The 25,403-nt window shown below is 40.9% G+C and overlaps 1 protein-coding gene across 1 annotated transcript in view; it reads left to right on the top strand.

Moving 5' to 3' along the window:
• The first annotated feature begins 933 nt into the window (after window positions 1-933).
• Window positions 934-25,403, top strand: part of LOC122793018 (tip elongation aberrant protein 3-like) — a 1,132,520-nt gene continuing 1,108,050 nt past the window's right edge. The window contains exon 1 of the mRNA XM_044060662.1: window positions 934-1,227. Within this exon, the coding sequence (XP_043916597.1) occupies window positions 1,053-1,227 (175 nt within the window). The 5' untranslated portion in view covers window positions 934-1,052. The remainder of the gene's footprint in view (window positions 1,228-25,403) is intronic.

The raw sequence follows: 25,403 nt of genomic DNA on the forward strand, positions 1-25,403 counted from the left end.
GTAATGTAGAATATGTAAAATTAAAGCAGCCTTGTAAACTCTCTTTTAGCATTGTGTAATTTCTACCTGATATTACATTTTGTAAAAGCTTAAACTTGTACTTTAGGTTATTTTTCTGTAATCATTTGAACGTGTGCAGTGTATGCAGTTTAAGGCTCCTCTTGTTGCAGAAGATAGTGAATTCCAAAACTGCACTATTAATCATTGTGTTGGTTTATATTATGACATTTTACCATGAGGTATTATTTTGGATCTGCCTTTACAATGAAGAGAGAGAACTTGCCAGCTGCATTGGTACAGAGGGATAAAGCCATAGCTGATCCAAGTTCAATTAGTTCCTAAGTGAATGTTGGAGGTGATTTGGGAGAGGAAAGGAATGAAGAGACTAAGCCTGTTTCCTTATCCGAAACTGGAGTGGGTTAGGTTGGAGAATATATGTTTGGGCACACTGCCTAGAGTTGGCTATCCAACGAAGATTGGTGATTACATGGAGGAGAGCTGTCGTGGGGGAGGGGGGTTACAGGCCAGTAGATTATATAATGCAGAGGCACAAATGTATGTCATGCATATCTGTTGCACACCAACTCCCTGGACATTGTGCATGTGCAGGGAATAGTAGGATTCAAATACAATTTTATTGCCCTGTGTCAGAATGATAGCTTTCACTCTCTATTTACTCAGTTGTCATTCCAAGAGCAAACTGATCATGGGGCTTTCACCCTAAGTTGTGAATAAGTCCCTTGGGTTACTGGAATGGATAGGATGGATGGTCAGAGGAGGAGACGTGTGTGTGTGTGTGTGTGTGTGTGTGTGTGTGTGTGTGTGTGTGTGTGCCTTTTGACATTGTTTTACAAAAGTGCAAGTAAATTCAAATTAAAGTAATGGTGTTTACCTTCTTAAAAGAACTTGGAATTTCCTTACCTTCACAGATAATACAGCTGTTTGGATAGCATTTTCCAGAACTGAAGCATGATATGTGTCTACAAGCAAATCAGAATGGCCTGGACTGTCAAGAAGAAGAGCAATAAAAGAATTGCTTTTGAGGAAGAAAGATGAAACCAGAAATGACTAGCGCACCTGGCCCATGCTTGTGGAGGCTCCTGCCTCAAGATAAGTGTGCACCCAGTGACCGATTTAAGCATGCTTGCAGTGTCGTTAAAGGTTTTGTTTACTTGTATGGAGGGCGAGACAAAACCGGACTTAATGATTTATGGAGATACAACATAAGTAAGTTTTTCAGTGTGTAATATTAGAGATCACTTTCCCCAAGACATTCATTTGTAGGAAGTATTGTAGAATTTGTTGTTCATTCCTTGTGTGACTTTCTGATTTGTTAACTTCTGAGGTTGTTAAACAGTCTTTTTGAAATCCAGAGAACCCTAATTAAGAACAGCAGAACTACATGTGTGAATGGAGGATATTCGAAGTCCTGGTTTATGGTACCTCTTGCTCCTATTTTGAGCTATAACAGTTGCAGACTTGGATACATGTAAGAGTAGGGGTGGTGGGGCACAACCCCTTCTACACGGGTGTACTGGGGGGTTGTAGCCTTGCAAAAGCACTTTAGTAGTATAACTGAGTTTTGAAATTCAGTTATTTGTGTGAAATGCAGTTTATTTTTAACACATTTGGGACCTACAGTTTTGTCTACTGTTTGTGAAAGGGAGCTATTAAAAACAAGCTTTGAATGTTTATTGAACTAGTACCCTGGTGAGATCATGCTATTTTAAGAGTCCATATATTTGCATCTGAAATTGTCTTCTGTATCATTGTCCTGTGTATTTACATGTTTGATTTCTGGTAATACAGCCTTGTAGAAGAAACCAGACCAGAGAGTTGGGTCTTGTTGATTTGTGTTTTGACTTAAGTTTACTGTTTCATTTGTTGAATTATTCTAATGTGCTTCCTCAGAGACTACTTCTGTTATGGTCTCTTCTTTTACATGAGTTGCTTATACTAACACATGCAAATCAGAAAGGTCAGTTGTACTTCTCCAGTAGTTGATAACAAGGAGCTACCCTGTATAGCCTTGTAGTAGTCATAGGTTCATAGGTGTATATTAGGCTAGTGATCACTGCGGCCTTTATAAGCCTAGCCATCTTATCCAGATGTACCCATGAGTTGTTGTGCCTTTAGAGAATATTTTAAGGGGTGCATATTAATAAGGGCATGGTTTAATGTCTGCCTCTGTCCATCAGAAACATAGGTGTCAGACTAGGGGTGAATTTTGGATTTCCAGTCAACTGGTCTAGATTGCACTTGAATTAGGGTTAGGGAAGGACTCTGCTTCACATGTATGAGAAGCCTGTTTCATAGAATTGGGACTCTGAGGTACATACATGTCATTCATTTATTTTTAGTTATTTATTGTTGTGTAGGTAAGTGAGCTGCTCAGGGAACCTTTTTTAACCATGATGTAGCCTATGGCACATCTATTCCTATTTGTCTGAATATGGTATCTGACTAAACAGCATACTAAACACTGCTCTTTCTGTGTGAAAAACTGAGAAATTGCTTTTCAGAGGAAATTAAGATGTTCGGCATGCCCACTGCTGGAGTAGACTTCAGGCTGTATGGGTTGTCAGAACTAGTTCTAAGACACAGAAAAGGCCCAGCTTCCTAAAGCTCTGCCTCCCTCCCTTCACTGCAACTGCTGATTGGTCAGCCATGTGAAGGGAAGATCATCACCCAGAGTGGAAAATCTTCAGTACTTTGTTGCTGCCTTGTAAAGAAGCAGCTCAGAGGCTTCACTTAGAGTAGCCTTCAGCTCCTTTCTGGCAGACAAGTCTTGTTTGGAGAACCCGTCCTCACAGAAGATGTAGTGATTTAATGCAGATCTTTTTTTATGTACACATATAAATTTTTATTATTGAAAATAAGACTCTGCTCTTTAAGAAAATTGGTATTTCCATAATACTGTCTGTTCCCTATGTGGGACTGCTAATTTTAGGTTCTTCTAGGTTGGGAGCTTATTTTATTGTAAAAAATGCACTGCTTATACATGCGTATTATAAAACTTAAGTTGTAAGAGGCAGTACTTTATTCAAAGGGCAAGGAATATGAGGTAGTGCTACTGTACATGCTGTGACAACTCACCTGACATTAATAGCTGTCAGACTTAATTTATTCTAAAGAGGTTTCTGATGGTCTTTTTTTGTACTTTGTGTGCATTACGATGGTTTAAGGACTTGCTGTTTTTCCATACTGTTGGACATCTTAACTCAAACAAGTTGGTTGGTTGGATGGTATCTTATCTGCATTTGAAGCATCCTCTTTGGTCCTCATCTAGCATGAATACTTATCCACACCTGCTGGTCCAACTTCTTAAACAGTTTCCCGTAGAGCCCTTGTCAATTACGCTGACACAGTCTTTGCCTCAGTTAATAGTGTGCAACTCTATAGTGGTCAGCATTTGTTCCTCTGATCACTCACTTACCTTGCCAGCATAGTCTGATGTAGTTCTTTCAGCCAGTATGACACAGGATCAGCCATATTATTTTTAGCTGTTCCAGTTTCTGAGTTGAACATGCGATAACCATCTTTACTGGGTCATGCCGTTTCACTGGGGGATGCTGCTAGATATTTCCAGGGAAAGAGACCTCTTGATGGGGCAGATTTTCCTTCTCCTAATCAGTTGTTAAAAATAACTGCAAAGAGCAAAAAATGTTTTCTTATTGACACCATATCATGACTTGAACCAAGATTAACCTTTTATTTTCATATCGTAACCAAAAAATGTTGGTCAATTCTGATGTACATAATTCAGTACCTGAGATTCAAGTCAATAAAAATTTTCCTGAGGATGACATGCTAGAGGACTCTGACATAAACACTGGTTCTCAAGCCAAAAACTCTGGTGAGGGAAATTGAGAAAAGAGGTTGCCCTCACAACCTCCCCTCCCACCATGAGAGGCTGTCCTTAGAACCTCTCCTTTCCTCTCCTCTCCCACAAGGGGAGGTGGGCTTTGTAACCTCTCACTAGTCCTCTCCCCTCCCCTCCCACCAGGAGAAGTTGTCCTGACAACCTCTCCTGTCCCCTCTGTATTGCCAGAATGAATGAGGGATTTTTTGGGGAACAGATGGATGTTCTCTCAGAATTGAGGAGGTATTGTACGTTACAATTGGTCATGCCTCATGTTTTTTTTTTTTTTCTCTCCTATAGTGTGAGCCAAGGAAGAACTTGATATCCCCACCTATAGCGACTCTTATTCACTCACTTTAGTTTCCAACAAAGTAGATACAGTGTTTAATGTTTCTTAAACTAATAAACCTTTTTTTCTTTAATCCTTAGGTCTGAACCTACACCTAATGCCAGCAGGTTAACAGCCACCAGGGATCATCCAACCATCCCCCTGCACTCTCAGGAAAACTTTTAGGATGAATTTTCAAGAGAATTGTTTCTTCCACTTCAACATGTAGAAATGTTTATCATATCTAGCAACTGGCTCAGAGGATTAAGTAGCTGTTAATGAGCTGCTTCCTGTGTCCATTGGTGCAAGGTTTGATTCCTTTAGCCTCCATTGCCTAACAGTGTGACTGGAGATCAGTGCTCTACCCTGATGAACAAAAATAAAATATTGATCACTGCTACAGTAGCCTCAGCGCGATGGGTTATATCCTGCCAAGGATATATCAGCCGGCCAGCTTCTAAAGCTTCAGAGCACCTTCCACTCATCCAAACTGTCAGGCAGCTTGAGCTGAGCTGACTAGAAGACAAGTTAGAGTGTGAAGCCCTTCTGAGGTTTACTGCCATTGAGGGGTATGCTTCTCTGAGGTTTGCGGGATTGATAGTCAGCTTATACTTTCCTTTGCTGAGCAGATAAGTTCCCTAGGGGAAAAAATTAAGTTTTCTTAATATTATTGATTTATTACTTTCCTCTTAGGGTAAATTATTTTAAAGCTAGAAAGTGGTGTTTTAACTGACTACCTCAAGACGGTAGTTTTTTTTTCGTCAGCTTAAAAGTGCTGTAAAGAGAAACTGAAACATTCTTTTTGTGGAGTAATTGTGTTTAGTTTACTTTTGTGGGGCTGGCATAAAGTTTTAAACTGCTTTTTACTCTGTTTTTCTGTTAAAGTAGCTTTTGTGGACTGGTAGTGTTTACCAGTAATTGCTGCTAGTCTTCTCTGGGAAAGGGGCACCATTTTTAGCTTGACCATAGAACAGACTACCGGTCTCATGGATACGTCCTTCTTCCAGCCCAAAAAAGAAAAAGTTAAGCAAGTAGCCTTTGCCAGCACAGGATAGTAGCAATTTGCCTCAGTTGCAGGTGAGTGACTGTACCGTGGCCATTTGCTGTACCTTAGACCACTCCTCTTTTACCCCCAGACCCCTATGGTGCAGCACTAATTTCCAGATGTTCTTCATGTTTCACTGTTGCAGTCATCACATTTGGGGTATCCCTGCCAGGGTAGCTCTCAGCCGACATGAATACCAGAGACTTAATATTTCTGCATCAGTTGCTGTCGCTCGAGGACTGACGTCAGGTCGTCAGTGGTATAAAGTAAGGCAGCTGATGCCATTACATTAGTCTTTCTTGCCATGGAGCCCGAAGCAGAAGCAGTTTGCATGAGTGCCGGTTGGCTGCTACCTGAGTTTTCTTTTCCGAATTGAAGTTAAGTCTTCCAAGGCTAAGTAACCCATTGGGGATCCTTTTTTCTTGGACTAAACAATGTCAGAAAAAGTTAATAATGGTATCGCCTGTGGAATGCAAATACCACACCAAGACTTCCACTCTTACTGCATCACTTGCCTAGGCCCAGACCACGATGGCCCCCGTTGTCGCTTCTGTGCTTTGTTTAATGCCAGAACTATCCATCATCGGGCCCTTATTGTAGCCAGATATTTTCATTTACCATCCTCGAATTCCGGTATGGCTTCAGTAAGCCATCCGACAGCAGATCTTCTAAAAAAACATAAAGATAAAGACAGAGACAGACCGCACAGGTCCAAACCTTCCGACGACGCTTCCGTTAAGCTAGTCGTCAGTCCTTCGGTACTCATTGAGGTGCTTTTGCAGCCCCTGATGCCCATTTCAGTTTATTCGCAGGCTGCTACAGAGACCCTTTCGGAGTCCGGTATGCCACAAAACTTTTCTTCATCTAAGGATCCTGCAGTCGTCTCTACCTTGGATGGGTCCAGAGCCGTTGAACAGGTACCGGCTTTCAAGGAAGTCCTTTGCACCTCCGAATCTCGACACAAACCGACGTCTTCTTTCGTGACTACCGTTCTTTCGAAAACAACCGAGTTCCTTAGGCCTGGGGTTCAAACCACACCCAAGAAACTGACTACCCACTCTCAGGTGCCTGCTACCTCTTCTCCAAAATGGCAGAAGACCTTATCATGCTGATCAGGGGAAGCCAAGCTACCCCTTCAAAAAGGAAAAGAGATTTCTCCCCAGTAGTTCTGTCTGAACAAGAGTCAGATGAATCTGATGCATCTGACTATAAAGACATGCAGCCCCTCTTCACTTATGAGAATTCTGATGCAGAGGAATCCATTCCTTCAGCCTCTCCCCCAGAGGATTTTTCCTTTGCGGAAACCCTGTATACTTTAAGGGAGCATTTTCAATGGGAGAGTCAGGACTACCCTCAGTCTAAAAAGAGACTCGGGGAATTCCTAGATCTTCCGCAGCACAGACCCTTGGCCATCCCCCCAGTCCTGGATGTGGTGGATGATGTTTTCCTTAAATCCAGCTTGACTCCTGATGCCCTACCTCCTGCTCCCAGAAAATCAGAGAGGTAGTACAGAGTCCCTGACTCAACACAAATATCTTTTTAAAAATCCAACAGCTGACCATGAGGTCATTTCTCATGGGCCAAAAGGGATTAAAGCAACCTCTAAGAATCCCATCCCCTCAGACAGGGATTCCATTGGCATTGGACAGATGGGTTAAAAAAGTATACACCTCAGCTACTCTTGCTGTCAGGGCACTAAATTGTCAGTTTCATATGCTTAAATATCAGCAACATACCTTGGAACTCCTTAAACAAAAAATGTCCTCCTTTCCTGCTTGGGCAGAATCTAAAGATTTACAAGACGTAATGCATTCTGCAAGTCAAGTAACTAAACACACCTTGCACTGTGGTTTTGACACCCTAGAAGCTTCTTGCAGGGCACCAGTCACTGGATCTGTCATTGGAAGATATGCATGGCTTAAGGAACAACCCCTGCCAGACCATGTCTCATCTAAATTGTTGGATTCACCCTTGCACAAAGATAACGTATTTGGCACTAAGGTAGAAGAGGTCTTAGAAAAGATGGAAGAAAAAGCAAAATCTATGCAAACAGTTAAAAATTTCTTACAGGTCCAGCCCCCTAGGTTCAGCAGGCATTTTCCCTCCAAGCACTGGTCCTTTCCTACTCCGAGTAAACAGGCCCAGCCTAGGGCCCATGGAAACAGACCCCCCCCCCCAGACTACAGCCCCAGGGAGTGCAGAGATCTAAGCAGTGGACTACCTCCACATCAAAACCATGGAGTTTTAAGCCACCCCCTTATGGTAAGAACTCACAGTGACTCACCTCCGCCCACCTTCACTTACCCCTAGGAGGAAAACTCTCCTTTCACTCAAGCACCTGGGCCACCATTGCCAAGGGCCAATGGGTTCTGAACATTGTGTCTTGGGGATAAAGATTCTCCTTCCACACCCTTCCAACCCCAAAAGGGTTCCCAGATCTACCGCCTAATCAGTGGGCAGAGGCTCAAATGCAAATCCATTCCCTGCTCTCTTTGAGGGCAATAGAGCACGTTCCTGCAGAACAGATAGGCCAAGGCTTCTACTCTAGACTTTTTCTGGTGCCCAGAAAAGAGGGCACTTGGCGCCGCATCCTCGATCTATCCATTCTAAACACCTTCCTGGTGATCCCAAAATTCAAAATGCTCACCCTCCAGCAGCTGCTACTCGTGCTGTCCAAGAACGCTTGGCTAGCCTCCCTGGATCTAAAAGAGGCCTACCTCCACATTCCTATCAGGGAATCATGCAGAAAATATCTCTGCTTCAGGGCAGGATCTCAACAATTTCAGTTCTCTGCACTTCCATTTGGCTCATCTACTGCTCCCAGAGTTTTCACAAAATCCCTGGCTCTGGCCATTGCCTTTTGCAGACAAAGAAATATTCAAATTTAACCCTACTTAGACGACTGCCTTATTCAGGCAGCCAGCCAGGAAAAGCTGCTCAAACACCTGGCTTTTGGAAAGAGTCTACTAACCTCCCTAGGGTACCCAGTCAACAAAAAAAAAATCTGATATATAAAAAAGCAAAACCTGAGGACTGCTTTGAGCAAAAAAAAAAAAAAAAAACACAAATTTAATGAAGCGCTTTTCGTCTACTTCTATGGACAGACTTCTTCAGATAAAATGAAATGGTAAAACTCTTCCTTTATAAAATCTACTAAGTCACATGTATTGAAACAACCAATAATCCAGGTCAAATGAGATTATTTACAAGTGCTAAGCAACAAGTACTACATTCCTCTGCTGTTTAAAGTTTTATAGTACATAAATATAACATTAACTTAAAATAAAACAAGCTTACTTTTAACACTGACCAGAACTTTATAACAATAGACGTTAAAGACTTTTACACTTCTGTCCCACACCAGGAAGGAATAGAATGGGTTAACTTGATGTTGAGAGAGAGGAGCAACACCTTTGGAATTGTACCTGTTGACATTTTACTGGACATTATTCTCACTAGCAACTACTTTTCATTTGATAAAGAATTCTACCTCCAAAAAATCGGTGTAGCCATGGGGTCACCGTGTGGAGCCAGCCTGGCTAACTTTGTGATGGCATATTGGGAGAGGGAGAACATCTTCAAGGTTCCAGTTATTATGCAAAGAATAGTTTTTTACACTCATTACTTGGACGATATTTTTATTCTATTCATAGGGAACCGGACACAAGCCACTGAACTAGTTAATTACTTCAACTCGTCTTCTGACTTCTTGAAGTTTACTTTTAACTTTGAGACATCTATTGACTATTTAGATAGTAATCTTAAAAAAGACAGGATCTTGAATAGGTATTTAGCCAAACTTCATAGAAAAAAGACCTATTCTAACTCATTCTTGCATTTCTCCAGCTGCCACCCTCACCACCAGAAAAGATCAATGGTTAGGGGACAACTGGTAAGAGCAGCAAGCATTGTTTCTTAGATGATTTTAACATAGAATGCCGGTATTTGAGCAGTTTATTTCTTCAAAGGGTCTACCCTAGAGAGTTAATAGAGTCCCTAGTTGAAGAAGTCAAACATAAGAGATCTGTAGGCTTCTATGTTCCTTTTCTAGCTGCAAAAGACACACATAATCAACTTGGTGACAATATAGTCAACCATTCACCAACTACAGTAGACGTCTAATTAACTTCATTAGATAATAAAGAAGTTAAGGACTACAATACTACCTTTATCACCACTTTTAATATTAGCAGCATTAGGGTCTCAAACATTTTATACAAGAAATGGAAACTTTTACGTTCTGACATGTCTGTTATGGACAAAGTGAGTATCAAACCAAAAATAACATACAGGAGAGGTAGTAATTTGAAACCTTTATTAGAGACTAGAAAGGACAGAACACACAATTTCTCAGGGATGTCCAAATGTAACGTGTAAATACTGCAAGCACATTAACACAGGCAACAAATCTGAAGTAAGCAACAAACATTACTTTTTAAAGAAAAAATTCAGTTGCAACTCGAAACTAATAGTTTACCTAGCTAAGTGTGTAACGTGCAGTGTTCTATATAGGAAAAATTGAGCGTAGACTCCGAGATCATATATATGAACACCTTTATGCAGTTGACCATCAAAAGACTGAGAACACTTTAGCCAAACACACTGTAGCATTTCCTGGTTACACTTTTAAGTTTACGGTTATAGATCAAACTCCAGTAGATGATAGAGGAGGACCACCATCTTTAAAATTAAAAGAACTAGAATTATACTGGCAACTGTCATTGAATGCCTATAGCTTTCTGGGCATTAATGACATGTGTGCCATTACTTGTTTAATAAAATTAAAGAGTTTATGTAGGTAAAATGAATTTTATGATCATATTGAAATACTTTTTATGTATGGAATTGTTGGTATGTACTGTATATGTTAATTTCTTTACCTTTTATTTCTTAACAGACTTGGTATTTTATTTTAAGTTAATGTTATATTTATGTACTGTAACTTTAAACAGCAGAGGAATGTAGTAATGGTTGCTTAGCACTTGTAAATACTCTCATTTGACCTGGATTATTGGTTGTTTCAGTACATGTGACTTAGTAGATTTTATAAAGGAAGTGTTTTACCATTTCATTTTATCTGAAGAAGTGTGTTCATAGAGACAGACGAAAAGTGCTTCATTAAATTTGTTTTTTTTTTTCCCAGAGCAGTCCAACTAAAAAAATTCAGTGCAGATGCCCACCCAAAGGATAATCTTCCTAGGAGCAAGTCTGGACACAGCATCCCAGGTGGCATACCTTACACCACAGAAATATATTTTCCTGTCAGACTACTTCTCTCAACTGGCCACCAAGCCCAGCTTTTTTTAAGGAAAATCCTGCAAGCTCTGGGGTTCATGGCATCTTGCATGCTCCTCATTCCATATGCCAGACTGCATATGACGAAACTTTAATGGTACCTAAAGAGCCTTTGGTGTCAACACTCTCAAGACCTGGAAACTTGTCTACCTAATTATTCCTTGCCTCAGAAAGGAATTTCTTGGGTGGGCAACAGCATGCTCCCACAACAAGGGACTGCCCTTCTCTCCCCACACCCCCGCCACCCAGACCTTCATCACAGATTCATCAGACTACGCTTGGGGTGCACACCTGGACGGCAGGGTGCATACAGGGCCAGTGGAGCCCACAACAAATCCCCCTGCACATCAATCGAAAAGAGATGACGGCTGTGCAGCACGCCTTGATAGCTTTCAAACCCCTTCTCTCTACTGGGTTTCTCCTGATCAAAACAGACCACCACTGTGATGTGGTACATCAACAAGCAGAGAGGGGCTCACTCCTACCTGCTATGCAGGCTGGCCATTACCCTTTGGCTCACAGCTTCTTTCATGCAAATACACCTGTTAGCACAATACCTACCAGGCTCTCTCAACTCCCTGGCAGACTAATTAAGCAGAAACCTTTTGGACCCACACGAGTGGCAGCTCGACAGAAGTACCTTCACTCTAATTACTCAGAAATGGGGAACCCCGAAGGTCGACCTCTTTGCCTCCCACATCAACCATCAGCTCCGGAAATTCTGCACCAGGGAACATCACTGCATGGCTTGGAAAGTGGATGCCCTGTCCTTCCCCTTGGTAAACCTCTCGGTTTGTGCCTTTCCTCCCCTACCTCTCATCCCCAGGGTACTGCTCAAAATAAGGGAAGAAAAACAAAGGGCCAGTATTATAGCTCCAGACTGGGCGTGACAGCACTGGTACCCCTTGCTGCGCAGCCTGTCCCCCGCTGCCTCCATGGCATCTTCTTCAGATTCTAAACCTCCTACCCCCGAGGGAATGGGGATTCATGCATCCCCAATTGCAGGCACTCAGTTTGGCAGCTTGGCTTATTTCCTAAACCCGAACCAATCTGCCATCCTCAGTAAACAGGTTCTAGATGTTATCTGTGAGGCCAGATGCCCTAGCACCAGAAAGTCTTATGCAGATAAATGGAAAAGGTTCTGCACCTGGATCCAGGCTAAGGGGGGGCCAATATGGCACAACTCTACATCCTTCTCATCCTGGATTACTTAGCTGACCTCATACACAGTGGACTCTCATTCTCCTCTAAAAAAAAATTCATGCCTCTGCTATTTCTGCTCATTTTCCCACTGAGCAACCCCTTTTCTCACACCCTTTGATCAAACAGTTCCTTAGAGGGATAGTAATTGAGGCCCCCCAGAAGGGCACCAACACCAGCTTGGGACCTTAACTTTGTCTTGGAAAAGCACACCCTGCCTTCCTTCATACCAGCTTCTGCAGAGCTAAAACTTCTCTCCTGGAAGACAGCCTTCCTTCTGATTATCACTTCAGCCAGATGAATCTCTGAGCTGCAAGCGCTCATGTCTATGGAACCCTTCATCATCTTCCATGCAGACCGGGTTTCCCTCAGAACTCTCAGAACTAACCCATCCTTCATGCCCAAGGTGGTGTCCAGTGTGGCTCTCAACCAATCCATTCATTTGCCCAACTTCTTTCCTAATCACCAGAACAAGGGGAAAGGATTCTTCAATCTCTAGATGTGTAAAGACAGCTCAGATACTATATGGACAGGACTAAACCCTTCAGAAATTCTGATCAGTTGCTGGTTAGCTTTGCTGCAGGGGCAGAAGGCAGTCATCTCCAAGCAAACCATTTCCAAATGGATAGCAAACTGCATCCATTTCTGCTACAAACGGCATGGTAAGATTCTCCCCAAGGGGGTCAAGATATACATTCCACCAGAGCAGCTTCCACCTCTGCAGCTTTCCTCAGAGTCGTCCCCACCAGGGACATCCTGGAGGCTGCCACCTGGATATCTGTTAACACTTTTACCAAGCATTACCCACCTGCCTCTCATCTCCACATCCAGGGCAGGGTTTGCCTCTGCATCTTGCAGGGCATCCTAGCCAGCCCCTAGCTTCCTTGACTGCTTCCACCCATTTCCTCAGCTTTGGGAATCTACCCAAATGTGAAGACTGCAACAGTGAAACACGGAGAACATAGTACAGTTGTGTACACTTACAATAAATGTAGATGTTAGAGTGTATTCACTGTTGCAGTCCTGGTTTCCCTCCCTCCATCCCCCTTTTTTCTCCTCCTTTTGTTACCATTCTTCCTTGTTGTTCTCCTTTCCTTACAAGGGACATATTGGTATTTATTTCTCACTGGTGGGGTTCTTCCACCAGAACCTGGCCTCCTACTTTGGGGGCTCCTGACAGGTTAGGGCAAGAAAAAGTGATGTAAATGGGGTCAGCTGCCTTACTTTATACCACTGATGCCCTGACGTCAGTCCTCACGCGACAGCAACTGATGCAGAAATACTAAGTCTCTGGTATTCGGGCCGGCCGAGGGCTACCCTGCAAGGGATAACCCAAATGTGATGACTGCAACAGTGAATACACTATAACATCTACATTTATGCTAAGTGTACACAACTGTTTTTTTCCCTCTGGTGTAGCACCTATAGTCACTATGGACTGGGAATTAGCCATGTCCTTTGCAGCTGTTGGGGTCCCCTCAGTGGGCAAGAGAGACCCACTGTTGTCTGTCCTGGGAGAGAGAATAAGTAAGGTTTCCATTTTGTGTCAGCTGTGCCCATTTCTGAGGAAGCTGCTGCTGCCATTAATAAAAATGGTTAATCCCATTTTTTCCTGTCAAAGGAAACCAAGCATGTATCTACTCTTCCTCAAATTTCTGTGGTTAGGAGTAGTTTAATGCATCTGGCTCAGGGTTTAATTTAGGCTAGTGCTCCTCCTCGTAAATTACTTTCTGGTAAAAGGAGGAGAAATTCCCATTTTCCTGAAGATATTAAAGATTCTGAATCTGAACAGGCAGATGCTGAAGGGACAGATAAAGCATTTGTTACTCAGATTTTTGATTTATACTCTAAGAGCTCAGTTTCTGATTCTCCCTGTGGAAGTTTCTCTTCTGAAACTACTGCTAAAATGCACCAGTGTTTTCACTGGGAGAAAACTGAGGATCTGATGTCAGTTTTCATTCATTCCTTAACCATTGGATTCAGATCCAAACCTCTGATCTGTCTCTGCCATTACTATAGCTCGTGGCCAACTGAAACTCTCGGGCCCCTTCCTACCCAAAATGCGCCAACCCCTAACACCTCATATGTCATTTGCCACTTTTGCGTATAGACATGGTCAGCTTTGTTGTCGATTGATTTTGAAAACAAGTTTGTTTCAATAAGTTTTTCTCCCTTTTTATTCCATTGTACCCTTAGGGTATTTTTCGAATACCATTGTTATTTTTTTCTCATTTCTTAATTTTAAAACTTAACTTTTCTCTTTGTCTCTAACCTTTTCCTGTTACAGTATTGGTGTACTCTCATGTACCATTGGTAGTACTTTTTCTTTTTTCATTCCTCCTTACCCTTTCTAAAAAAAAAAAAATTCTTGCTACCTTTGTGTTTTTTTTTTTTTCAAAATGTCAGAGAAAGGCTTTAAAAAGTGTAGGAAGTGGACCATAAGCTACCTTGTTTGGACACTGATAATCTTTGGGTATATTGTTTGGGCCCAGAGCATCTTAATGTAGAGTGCAGTATTTGCATGAGTTTTAATCCATAAGCAGGCTGTAAAAATAAGTTGATTCTAAAGGGACTACTGCCTACTACTATTTCAGAAGCCATATCTGGGGTTCATCCACCTAATATCACTTCAAATAAGGCTATAAAAAAGTCTGCAAAGAAGTCAGGATCTTTGACGCTGTCTTCAGCGATCCTGCATAAAGAGTTCATTTCAAAGACTTTGACAGGATCCCCTAAAATGGCCTCTGATCAGAGTATTTCAAACCCTAGATCACTTCCTCGGACCTGATGCTCTCCCTCGTTAGATCCAGTGAGGTCTAGGGTTCCTTCTCTCTTCTTTGAGAAATGGTGTTCCAAATCTCCATCAACTGGTTAATCTAGTTCTTCCAGGAGTCTCACCAAAGTCGACATGGATAGAATGATGAAGTTTCTATGAGTGCAGATACAGATGGGTGTTCTCCTACCCCTTTGGTTTAGGAAGTCTTGGCCAGTTCTACCCCTCCAGTATCGGATCCTTCTCAGATTCAACACTTCGTTTAAGAGTCCTTGGATCTGGGTTTGCTGTAACCATCTGGATTGGATCAGAGGATGGTCATGTCCTCTGATCCGAGGGTTTCTTTGAGCACCCTGCCTCAGGGTTCAGAGCAGAGTGGCCCTCAGAGCCATAGCATCCCTGTTGGAGCCGAGGTGTTGTAATCGACTCTGAAGTTTTTGGAGCCGTCTCTGCCCCTTGGAGCCTCTGCCTTGAGTGGGATTGCCAATGAAGCGGAAGCATGGCTTGTCAGTTCTGTCGGTTTCCTTCTCCCCGGGATAGTCTGCCTTTGAGGTAGTGGAGTGTGTTCTATGCTTCAGCGGGACAGAAGGTCTCTTTCCCCTTTAGATTTTCCTTCAGCATCTCATGTTTCTGTATACCTTGAGCCTCTACATTCAACTCCACAGGGATTTTTCCAACACTTCCCCAGAACATCCCACCAAAGAAGTACCCCAGAAGAAAAAGTAGAAAAGGAGGTTCTTAGATTCCCCACAGGAATCTATTACAGAAGACACTGATTTCATATGTTAAACAAATGTAAAATAAAATAAATAAATAAGTACATTTTGAAGGGGATGGAGACGTTCTAGAGATCCTCAAACAACAGGGTTGGCTGGTCCTTCCAAAATCCTTCCTTAGAGTATCGGTGTTCCTGGAAATGTTTGGGTCTACCCATCTACCTCTTGGGCAACTCCACCTGCTGATGACTTCATTAATTTGATCTCTTAGTGGGCATGGAAGGAGCCTGATGCAGCTGAACCTATCCCCACGAGAGAAGACCAGATTCTGGCACGACTGACAGGAAGGGAATTCTGGAGCAAGGTAGTACCGTTAGATGCCATGGTCATGATGGCAGCTACGAAGAAGGAACATGCAGAACTAAGTTCCACTGTCCATCTCCCTAACATAGTCTAGGGCTTTGGACAGATTTGGGAAGCGTGTCCACGCTTCAGTGAGTTTTGCTCTTAAGTTTGAGCTAATTGGCACATTTCACTAGGTTGCAAAGAGATTTGATAAAATAACTGTCAAATACTCTTTCAGGGACCACTACTGCCGAGACTCCAGCTTCGATAGCCTTGCAGTTGGCAACCCTTCAGTCCCTTGTCAAATTCATCCATGAGGCTTATCTTTCATGCAGCTGAGGGTACTTCTAGAGCAGCTGGTTCAGGCATCTCAATAAGGAGATGCACCTGCATGCACTTGTGTGATTTTCTGGAGCCCTTTAAGTTTTCTTTTGTCAATGTTCCCTTTGATGGATCTTACTTATTTCGCCCCAAAGTGAAGGATACATTCTCCAGGTGTGAAAAAGATGGAAAGACACTTTGTGCTGTAGGAGTACATTTTTGAACCCTCAAAGGACAGTCTCTCAGAACCAATGAGGGGGACATAAAATGTGGTTCAAAAAATCTCGGGGTCCTTTCCTAAATCCACGTGGACATGGTTCCACCAGAGGTAGAGGGGGGAATGCTAATGGAAGACTCCTCCCATTTGGCAGAGGTGGCCTGTAAAACCAGGAGTCTAGAGACATGCTCTCTGACGAGCCCTTCCAGTGCTCCTGAAAGGAGGCCTGATGGTCCCCCTCTGGATGCAGTTGGGGTATTTTATCCTTGCACCAGAGAGCATGGCTAGATGCAACAAAAGATACATGGGTGTAGAGGATTATTTCCAGAGGTCATGTAATTTCCATTTCCTTTTCCACCCCCATCCTCACAAAAGTTTCTCGATGTTCCACCCAGTCAGAGGAAAGCAGCAGTACTAGAAATGCAAAAGCTGCTAGAAAAAAGTCATCCAAAAGGTCCCACCAGACCAGAGAGAATCCGGAACTTACTCAAGATTATTTTTAATGCCAAAGAAAACAGGGACTGGAGACAGATTCTGGATCTCAACAAATTGAATAAATCAGTTCAACACAGATGGTCACATTTTAGTCCATCCTGCCATTTCTAGGCAAAGATGATTGTATGTGCTCAGTAGTATGCATCTTGAAGGTCTGTTACATAAAAATTAACAGGTGGTCTAGAAGGTTCTTGCATTTTTGACTGGGAGCCAGTCATTACCAGTTAAGAGCAGTGCCCTTTGGTCTCACCACAGTCCCCAGGGTGTTTACCAAATGAATGGTAGTAGTGGCAGCTCACTTGAGACTAGAGTTTGAGTGTTTTCATATTTAGACAACTGGCTTATCACCACCCTGACCAGGCATCTACTCGTAATAGCAAGAGAACAGGTACTCCAAAACTTGCTCCCTTCAAAGAACTACAATAAATTACAACAAGTCTCAATTGCTGCCATCTCAAACGTTGGAGTTCATGGGGCAATTTTCAATACAGTATTAGCAATAGCTTCACTTCCCCTAGCCAGAGTTTGGACATTTGGATTCTAGATTACGAAAATTGTTCACAGCACCAAAATGTCATCCCAATTTATTCATCAAGCCTTAGGGTCAGTGTCAGTGGCCATAATTCTAGTCCCCCTGACAAGATTTCACAATAGAAGTCTTCAGTGAATGCCAGCATCTCAATGGTCAATTATTTATCAGCAGATGTCAGTTCAAATAAGGATCACACAAGCATGCAAAAGTTATCTTTGGTGGTGGATAAGGTTCTATAAGGCTGTCTGTTCATTCCCCCTCAACTCAAGGCTATAGTGACCACGGACATATCCCAGATTGGGGGGGTTGCACTTCCTGGGGAAAACAGTCTAAGGCACTTAGTCCCCCGGAAGAGGCCAATTTGCATATAAATGTCTTGGAGATGAGAGCAGTGCTTTTAGCATGGGGATAGTTGCAGTTCAAACCGACAACATGTCAGTAGTTTGGTACATATACAAACAAGGAGGAAACTGATCATACCCCTTGAGTTAAGAAATGCTCAGAGTGTGGTAATGGCGATCTCATCAAACAACTTTCTGATAGCAACACACATTCCAGGGAAGTCCAGCGTGATGGCAGACAAATTGAGCAGTCCATTCTACTACCTCACAAGTTATCTCTCAACATGAAAGCGACTGAAGCAATTTTCCATTAGTGGGGCCAACCTTTCTGTGATCTTTTTGCTTCTTCCCTAAACAACAAGTGCAGTAGCTTTTTTGCCCTAATGTCCCCTACTGGGGGGAAGGGATCGCTAAAGGAAGATCTGCTCCACTATTTGCTGTCTGGTCTTTTTAATGCCTATCCAGCCACTCCCTTCAATCTCAAGTTCCTACAGAAAGCTGCAAGATTGAAGAGCAAAGTCATCCTCATTGCACCTTACTGGCCTTGACAGGTTTGGTTCTCCTTCCTTTGACCTTGTCTACTTTAGCCACCATGGATTCTGGATCCGATTCCAGACCTCTTATCTCACCCGACAGGCATGATTCATCTGAATATCTCAAACCTCAGGCTAACAGCGTGGTTTCTCCACTTTCATTAATAGTCAGACAACCTTTGCTGTCGTGTGTTCTGTGTCATGTACTTGTATCTTCCTTCTACTAGGAAAATTTACAAAAGTAAATGGAGGAGATTTGTTTGAGCGCATCAGAAACATATTGATCCCTTTTTAGCCCCTACATAGTGTCCTAGAGTTTTTGGCAGAAATTTTCAGTAAAGGAGCTAGATCTTTTACCATTAAAGTTTAATTAGCAGCAATCCCCAACTTTCATATAGGAATTGACAATTCTTCCCTAGCCTCTACTATAATATTCAAGGCTTTCCTAAGAGATACTATTTTGCTTAGACCACCTTATAGAGATCCTACTCCTCCATGGGATTTGAATCTTCTACTGCAGGCCATAATGCATTCCCCTTTGAACCAACAGGAACATGTGATCTTAAATTTCTCACCTGGAAAATATTTCTAGTGGCTTATTACCTCTGCCAGAAGAATTTCAGAACATCAAGAGCCTTATCCTGTAAACCTCTTTACTCTATTTCCCATAAGGATAGGGTGCCATTAAGAACCGACCCTTCCTTCCAGCAGCGGCCTTAGGTCAACTGGTGCCCTAGGCAAAATGGCTTCACGGCACCCCCACCACCACACTACTTGGTGCCCCCATCCTGGTCTAACTACATCAAATAAATACTAGAAAAGTGCCCCTGCTAGACCGGTGCCCTAGGAGGCCGCTTAGTTGGCCTATGCCTAAGGCCGGCTATGCTTCCTTCCTAAGGTGGTGTCAGAATTCGGTATCAATCATTCTATTAATTTGCTCATTTTCTGTCCAAAATTTGAAAACAAAGGTGAATATATGTTAAATGTGCTGGATATTAATAGACAATTGTGTTTGTACTAACACATTTTTTTTTGCAGACAACAAACTAGGCAAATCTGTTAAAAAAGTAACATTGGCAAGGTGAATTACTGACTGCATGTTCTTTGTGTATAATAAAATGGACATTTCATTATCAAAACTTTTAAGAGTCCACACTACTAAGTCTATGGCCACCTCACAACTGCTACTTGGGCTGATCCTCATAATTTTATTACTTATTGCAAATTGGATTCTGGTTTCGAGGGAAAGAGCAGCCTTTGTTCAACTGTGCTCAGAAATATCCTTTCTTGGAGTCCACCCAGGATTTCAGGTAGCTGGGGACTCTGTCCCAATAGTTGAGAAATGAATGAAAATTGATGGCATCAAATTCTAGATAGTGATTTTCGCTACTGAAGCTCCTTTCTTGGAGTCTGAAAAGTATACAAACAATTGAATTGATCAGTCTTTCTAAAGTCCTTTGTTCTGTGTAAATAGAAACGTAATTGTCTATGCACATCAAGTTGGTGTAACATGTATTCTGCCTTATTGCCATACTTGGGGAAAAGACTGGTCAGACTATGGACTGATTTAAGTTTGATTCTGAGCATACTTTTGGTAGAAATGATGGGTTTGTGCCAAGTGAGACTCTGTCATTGGACATTTGATGTAATTCCAAAACCCTCCTAGCTGAAGTGATAGCCACTAAGAAAATAGTCTTCCAGGTTAAGAATTTCAAGTCACATGAACATGCAGGCTCAAAGGGGGGAAGAATTATATGGGATAAAACAGAATTTAGCTTCCATGAAGGTAGAGGTGGTTTAATGGGGGGGGGGGGGTTAACAGGTTAGTACCTCTTAAAGCTTTACAAAGCCTGTGGGACATAAAGTTCAGTCCCCCTCCTCCAAACTGAAAATTAGAGATTGCTGCTAATTGTAATAGAATAATAGCTGCAGGTGCTCCCTCATTAAAAGTTTTGCTAGAAATTCTAGTATAGAAGATATAGATGCAGAGAAAGGGTCAATATGATTTTCGCAAACATAATCCAGCACCCTGAGTGTGCATAGCAAAAGAACTGATTTATTGTTAACCAAACCGGTTTCAGCAGTTAGCTTTCTTCAGACTGAAGAAAGCTAACTGCTGAAACCGGTTTGGTTAACAGTAAATCAGTTCTTTTGCTATACACACTCAGGGTGCTGGATTTTGTTTGCAGTATTCAAGGTTGGTTTATCCGTGCATCAACCGTACGTGCTAGCCTGCTCTTCTGTCAATATGATTTTGTAAGGCCCAGGAGGAAAATCTTTTCCATTTGCTGAGATATAATCTTCTTGTAGAGAATTTGTGGGAAGAAATCAGGATATGTTGCACTGAGGGTGAAAGGTCAGGTAGCCTGGCTATGTTTGGAATGGGAGCAGCCAAGCTGTCAACAAGAGGGTTTGAAGAGATGGATGAAGCATTCCCGACAGATGGGTCAGAAGGTCCAGCATTGGGTCCAGCATCCAAGGCTCCTCCTGAAGATGAGGCCACAAGAAGAGTAACCAAATTTGATGAGGCCAGTAAGGGGCTATAAGAATTAAGGTCCTTCCAATGTGCTGGCTTTCTGAAGAACTTTTGGAATCCATGGAAAATGAGAGAAGTGCATCCCTTGGGGATTCCTCGGAGGGGGGATCAAGGCAAAGTAGCTGCTGCATTTGGCATTCATGGATGTGGCAAAGAGATCACAGAAAGGCTGGCCCCATTTTTGGAAAATCATTTTCGCTATATCTTGTTTCAGGGACCACTCATGAGGAATCAGTATTGCCCTGCTGAGTTTGTCTGCTATCACGTTGGATTTCCCCGGGATATGCATTGCTACCAGAAAGTGTTGGGAGGAGATTGCCCACTGCCATACTCTCAGGGCCTCTGGACAAAGGGGGTAAGATTTGGTTCCTCCTTGTTTGTTTATATACCATACCACTGACATATTCTACATTTGAATCACAATTGTTCCTACTGTTAGAGAGTCTTGGAATGCCTGCAACGCAAGAAGCACCACTCTCATCTTTAGGACATTGATGTCCAAGTGGGCCTCATGATCCTACCAAGTGCCTTGGACTGCTCTTCCCTGATAATGGCCCCCCCATTTTATCTGGGAAGCATCCGTGGTTACTGTGGTAATCGGTTGTGGATGAACAAAGGGTCAAACTGATGTGACTTGATCGGCATGAAGCTACCAATGAAGGTCTCTCTTGCAAGATTCTGTTAACATTATCTGGTGCAACATTGGAAGTTCCTGCATGGACCACTGAGTAAAAAGCAGCCACTGAAGAATTCTCATGTGCAGCCGTACTAAGGGGATTATGTTTATAGCTGCTGCCATGGCGGTTAGCACTTTTAGAAATGTCCTTGCTTGTCTTCATTTTGAAAAGCTGGTCCAGAACCTGTACCCGAAGGGCTGTCACTCTTTCTGTTGGAAGCTTTACCGTCATTCTTATAGTGTCTAAATCTGCACCTATAAAGGTGATATGTTGAGATGACAATAAGGCAGATTGTTCATAGTTTATTGTGATCCCTAGAAAATAACATAGTATCAGAGGGGTGTCTCTTTCCTGCGTTAGTAGATGCTTGGTGGTGGAGGTTAGGAGCCAGACATCTAGATATGGAAACACCTGGAATCCTAAATGTCTCAAGTGAGTCGTGACTACTGCCACACATTTGGTGTACACTCTGGGGGCTGTGGTGAGACCAAAGGGCAGAGCTCGAAACTGGTAGTGAATGGCTCCCAGCCAAAAGCGCAGATGACTCCTGGATGGCCTGTCCATTTTTATGTGGTAGTACGCATTCTGGAGGTCTATAGAGCACATCCAATTGTCTTTTCCCAGAAAGGGAAGTATAGACTGCAGTGTAACCATCCGGAACTTTGTCTTTTTTACAGATTTTAGTCTGCTGAGATCCAGTATGGGTCTCCAGTCCCCTGTTTTCTATGGAAATGAAAATAACCTTGAGCAAGTCCCGGATCCTGTCTGGTCTGTGGGGCCCAGCTGGATGACTCTTTTTGTCTAGCAACTTTTATATTTCTAGAACAAAGTAGACAGTAAGGACAGTAAGGATAAATGGTCCAACAAAATAAAATAAAACACGCAGAACGCATAATACACAGTAAAAAATAGTGAAGGAACAAGCCACGGCAACAAAAGTCATAAACTTTTAATAATAGTGAGCACTTTCGCAGCACCTTTGCTGCTTCATCAGACAGTGCAGAAAAAAACCAAGACACACCATTTTTAAAATACAAATCAGCCAATGAGGTCACTTGGCCAATTCAACCTTAAAGTTACAGATTATAAAATAGATCTAGTACAGCAATGGTCTGTACAAGCAACAATAATGCATAAAATAATAACATATAAAAGATAGTAACATATATAAGAAACAGCATATATAAAAAAGCAGCATAAAAAAAAAGATACTGAAAGGGCTTACCAAAGAAGGATTCTCTGTCACCCTGGCTCTGCAGACCCCCTCTATTGCATGGCCCGTGTCTTTAATTATTGTGTCCCCCTCTACCCCTGGGCAAAGGCGCACCATGTGTGCCTTGAGAAACTCTCTGGGATTTTCAAATTTTTCTTCCTTTTGGCCTTTAGAATAAGGCCTAGAACATTATGGTAAGTACAGAACTTCATCTGTGTTGTCTGTTTTCATTCTTAACTGCTCACCCACCAATCCACAACCTTTGTCATCACAGACTTCTGCAATAATGAGATGTTATAAAGACACCACAGTGTCTTGTATGGAGCTCCAGATATTGGTTTCCTTTGTCAGGAACATTATTCTAATATTTCGTAAGTTATCTTGCAAGCAAGATCTGAGGTATGTTTAGGGGTTGATGCATTATAGGTAGGGAGAAGCTTGAGAGTTTCATTTGTCCACAAGCAATAGTAATGGCAGAGTCAGATCCGAGGTTCAGATTCAAACCCAATGGTTGAGGAAGAATGAAAATGGACAACACAGATGGACGTTATGGTAAGTGTATAGCTTCCTTTTATTCAGTTCCTCAGAAAAAACTATAAGTTGTTACAGAAGTGTTTTCCAGAATCCACATCCATTCCTCCTATTCTGTTGGCTATAAAGGATGTGTATAATACTGTCTGCAATTTTCCTGATAGCCAACCAGCAACTCCTTAAAAGAAAGATAGGATGTATAACGTTCTTCAGTCTTTTACATTTTATACTGTATTTCAAAACATGACCCAACAGCTGTAGCTTTAGTTGATTCCCACTGTTGCTAAATACTTGGATAATTCCAGTCCTACTCTTTCTGATAAGGATGGCAGCATCATTGCTACGTATGGCAAAAGTGTATACTCCTGCAACTTTGATTATCAAAATTTTAAATTGTCAGGCATTGCTCATACTTTCACAGTTTATCTGCAGTTTCTTTTTGTGAGGAAAAAGCTGCTTCCAGTAACTTAGTTTCTTCTGTTGCAGAGTATTTTCTGTGTATATGATCCTGCTGATATTTTTTCTAGGGCTGTGATCACTGCTACAGTTTTGAGGAGGTTTGCATGGCTGTATTCTCAGAACCTCCCAGATGATAAAAATTAGATTAAATTTTCCCTTGGGTAGAGATTTTTAGTTTTTGGCCCCACTGTTGCAGAGGTGATCAGAAGTGATGAAAAGGGCAAGCTGATCCAGGGAAATCTGTAAGATTTATCAGCCCTCCTTTTCAAAATTGTCTAAGGGATTTTCTGTTTCCTCATCCAGTTTTGGCAAAAAAGCAGATTACCCAAATTTTTTGAGACTCTTTAAATGGATGATCCAATGTCATTGTCATTCATTCCTCAACTGTTGGGTTTGGATTTGACTCTGCTGCTTCTTCTAGATTGCAGGACACAAATTTTCAAACCCCTCTCTTTACCCATAATATCCTATTCAGTTTACATATCTCAAATCTCATTTGTTGCCATAGCGTTTGGATGTAGGTTGCAAAACTCTCTCGAGTGAATAGTCTTTATGAGTTATAAAATATCTTGGTGATTTTAGCTTTAGTTCTCCCTTTAACTCTTACAATATCTTTAATTTTCTCCCTTTATATCTTGGAACTTTTTCTAATTTTTCACACTCTTTAGAGTAGATTTAGTACCATTGTTGGTATTCTGCCCCCTTTTAGTACTTTACCAGTAACAGTAAAAAGAGAGAACTTGCTTTCCCTTTCTTTTCCCATTTACTTCAATAAAAAAAAAAAATATATATATTTTTTTATTATATATATATATATATATATATATATATATATATATATATATATATATATATATATATATATATATATATATATATATATATATATATATATATATATTATATATATATATATATATATATATATATATATATATATATATATATATATATATATATATATATATATATATATATATATATATATATATATATACATATATATATATATATATATATATATATATATATATATATATATATATATATATATATATATATATATATATATATATATATATATATATATATATATATATATATATATATATATATATTATATATATATATATATATATATATATATATATATTTATATGTTATATATATATATATATATATTTACATATATATTACATATATTATATATATATATATATATTATATATTGCATATATTTATATATATATATATATATATATATATATATATATATATATCTATATATAGTAAATTCAAACAGATGGAGAAAGCGCACCAGCTACGGAAACAAGTCTTTATTGCAGCCACCAAAAATAAATCCACATAAACGCTTTACTGAACAAGTGCGTTTTCGTCCACAACTAAGGAAAGACTTCATCAGATAAATTAATTAACTCTAATTACTGTTTAAATAAACCAATTAAAATCAATTTAACCAATGATATTATTTGCATCTTACCTAAACCAATAAAACAAAAGGCTCATGTATATTAAGAACTCAATAGGAACTTAGTATGATGTTAAATCGTATTAGAACATTATTTTCACATAAAAAAACTTTAAAAACAGTTAATGTATATTCCATTACAGATAATTAAATAGATATGTTGTTATAAATAGTAAAACACCATCAATAAACATAATTTAAAAATATGTTCTTTTACATTTCATTTATATGCGATCTGCTTACATTAAAATAGCACCATCTACTGTTCAAATAGTATCTGTACAAGTTTATTCTAAATTTTAGCTGCTCTCAACTTTAAAACTGGGGATAATGAAATATGTTCATTTAACCCAGGTAACTTGGTGGCTTCTAACAGTATTTGCCACCATAATTCTTTGTACTCAAGCCATTCCTCCCAAAGACCTCCTCTCATCTCCTTTTTAACCTGCTCAAGCACAAAAAACAAAAATTTAGAGTCATTACATACTCTAGTGT

This window comes from Protopterus annectens, chromosome 2.part0 (assembly GCF_019279795.1).
Source record: "Protopterus annectens isolate FY-2018-M chromosome 2.part0, PAN1.0, whole genome shotgun sequence".
Lineage (NCBI taxonomy): Eukaryota > Metazoa > Chordata > Ceratodontiformes > Protopteridae > Protopterus > Protopterus annectens.